The 2,658-nt window shown below is 59.1% G+C and overlaps 1 protein-coding gene across 1 annotated transcript; it reads right to left on the bottom strand.

The window, feature by feature from the left end:
* Window positions 1-181: 181 nt before the first annotated feature.
* LOC118717936 (erythroid transcription factor-like) lies at window positions 182-2,305 on the bottom strand. The gene is made up of 4 exons (XM_036436191.2): window positions 1,891-2,305; window positions 1,683-1,789; window positions 1,035-1,169; window positions 182-574 (listed from the first exon to the last, which is right to left on the bottom strand). The coding sequence occupies exons 1-4, from the start codon at window positions 2,303-2,305 to the stop codon at window positions 215-217; spliced, it is 1,017 nt and encodes a 338-aa protein (XP_036292084.1). The 3' UTR covers window positions 182-214.
* Between the last annotated feature and the right edge of the window lie 353 nt (window positions 2,306-2,658).

Genomic DNA, 2,658 nt, shown 5'->3' on the forward strand with positions numbered 1-2,658 from the left:
CACGCCATCACCAGGGAACCCTCAGGCCCATGGCACACACCCACCTACCACGGGCTCTTTATCAGACCCACACCTCCATCTTCAGGATCGGGTGCTTTATTTTTACAAATCGTTGACGGTCCAGACCAAGGGGTGTGGGGAGGCCAGAGGGTGGGCTGTAGAGGGACTGTGGAGAGGGGACCCCAACCCTGCTCTGGGGACATGCTCTGTGTGCTCAAGGGCTGAGTGGTGCCTCCACAGTGCTGCTGGTGGTGGGAGGCATGGGGCCTGTGGGGAAGGACCCCGTGGGTGAGCCCAACAGGGGCCCGGGGAAAGGCATGAGGTGGCTGACAGGCCCTGACAGCACCACGGGGCCCAGGCCTTGGTAGAGCTGGGCAGTGCCAGGTGGGCCCAATGTCAAGCCTGAGGCCATCTCCCCACAATTTCCTCCATCGCTGCCCCCAGCCACCATCATGGAGCCACCCGCTGGCCCATCAGCTGGTCCTGGGCCTCCCAGACTCGACGCTGGTTTCTTTTCTTTGTGGGATTTCTTGTGCTTTCTGGTCTTTACAGCATCCTTCTGCGTGGCCAGTGGCTGGGCGGCATTCCCCTGACAAAAGGGAGGCCATGAGTGTTCCCCAGCCTCAGACTTTGGCCTCTGGGTCTCCACCCTTCCCACCCCACTCCTTAAGAGTAGGGAACTGGCTCAGCACTAGGGGAGCAGGCCCCAGCTGTGGCACAGATAATGCCTAAGGAATCATGAGCTTGTGAGGCCCTAAGCTGGGGAAAGGCTGGGGGTGCCACTAGCCATAGGACTAGCTGATGGCTGGAGGGGAGGAGGAAGGAGATGAGAAGGAGAAATGGCCGAGAGAGAAGGAGCAGGAGGGATAAGGAAGTCAGGGAGGAGATGGAAGTGCAGAGAAGAGAGGGATGGGGGGGGGGGGAGGGGGAGAATAACAGGAAGAGAGGGAATGGAGATAGGAAGATTACTGGCATGGAAAAGGAGAAGGTAGGCAGAGTTAGTGGGATGGGGGAGGGCGCAGGTTCCAGGAGGCAGGGCACACCTGGTGTCGCTTGTAATAGAGTCCGCAGGCATTGCACAGAGGTTCTCCACTGGCATTCATCCGCCACACTGCCGTGGTGGTTGTCTGGCAGTTGGTGCACCGGGTACCTGCCCGCTTGCTGACCTTCTGGAGGCAGCAAGAATGTGAGGGTCAGTGCACTGGGTGGGTGGAGGACACAGGAGGTGAGGGTCAGGGTGAAGGCAGGGCTTCCTGGACGAGAACCACAGGCACCGTTGGGGACAAGGAGTAGACTGAGGGTTCTCTAAGGGGCGAGGACATGGCCTCCTGTCCCGGGGCTTTCCAAATGGGGTGGGGGCTGCATCAGTGGCTCTCAACGTTGGCGGACACTGGACGCACTTGGGGAGTCGGAAATAATCCTGATGCCCAGGCAGCGCCCCAGAACAAGTAAATCAGCCCATCTAGGGAGGGTCCCACTGTGACCTGGCCTATGCAGGGAGTGGATGGCGTGCCGGCTTGCAGCCTGAGTGTGGGCTGAGGGTAGACACTCCTGTACAGAGCTGGGTCCCTGAGTGGATGGAGCAGGGAGGGGGTCGGGGTTCTCAGAGTGTGAGGACAGAGATCCTGCAGGGAGTGGGAACAGCAGTGCCTGGGTGAGGGGAGGCGGGCCTGGGGTCTTACCGGGTGCTTTTTGAGCTGGTTCTGCCTATTGATTGTCTGACCCTCTGCATCGCTCTGGTACCACAGCGAGGCAGCCGTTGCTTCACAATTTTCACCCTCTTTGGCCTCTGGTGTGGTGGACAGCAGAAAGAGGGATCCAGGCTCAGCACAACTTTTCCTTGGACCCGCCCCCTACCTCAACCTCCCTGTCCTTTTTGGGGGACCTCACCACAGGTGGTCATGGGCAGGGCTCCATGAAGATTGGTGGGCGAATAGGCCGATGGATTCGGGGAGCTTTCGGTGGGAGGAAAGAAGCCCCTTGGAAAGTCAGGGGCCCCGGAGGCACTGGTCGGGACAGGAATGGAGGAAGGCACTGCCGGTGCCATGGTCAGCAGGTCCAAACTGAGTTGCTGTGTTGTTACGGTCTCTAGGATGGTGCCTCTCGCATAGGAATCTTCTGAGACCTGGGGGTCATCGCTGGTGGGGCACACAGTGGAGGACAGGTAGACCCCAGTGTTGCTATATGCCCAGCTGGTGTATTGTGAGCCTCCTGGGGTCTCCTCTATACAGTTGAGCACCTGGTAGCCTGTTGAGGGGGTGGGTATGGGAAGGAAGAAAGAAGGGGACAGAAGGTCTGACACCATCCTGCTTTCAGGGTGCAGTGGGACCCAACAGCCCCAGCATGGTGGCCAACCTCCCCACCTTCCCATAGGTTGCCAGAACAGCTGCTGGCCCTGAGGGACTCCTGGACCTGAGCCCCACTGGTCACCCTGGCAGCTGCAGTCACCCGAAGCCACTTCCCAATGGACTTTGAGCAAAACTGTGTGGAGCCCCATGGGCCACTCAACAACGAGGGCCACCCCCACCTACTTACTGCATTCTTTCCTGATGAGGCCTTCTGGGGATATACATTCCCAGGCCTGCACATACGTAGACAAATTGGTCCACATAGCCATGTGAAGGCTTCTGGCCTTTTCCAAAATGGCTTCTTTGTTGG

Source organism: Pipistrellus kuhlii, unplaced genomic scaffold, assembly GCF_014108245.1.
Source record: "Pipistrellus kuhlii isolate mPipKuh1 unplaced genomic scaffold, mPipKuh1.p scaffold_m20_p_131, whole genome shotgun sequence".
Taxonomy (NCBI): Eukaryota; Metazoa; Chordata; class Mammalia; order Chiroptera; family Vespertilionidae; genus Pipistrellus; species Pipistrellus kuhlii.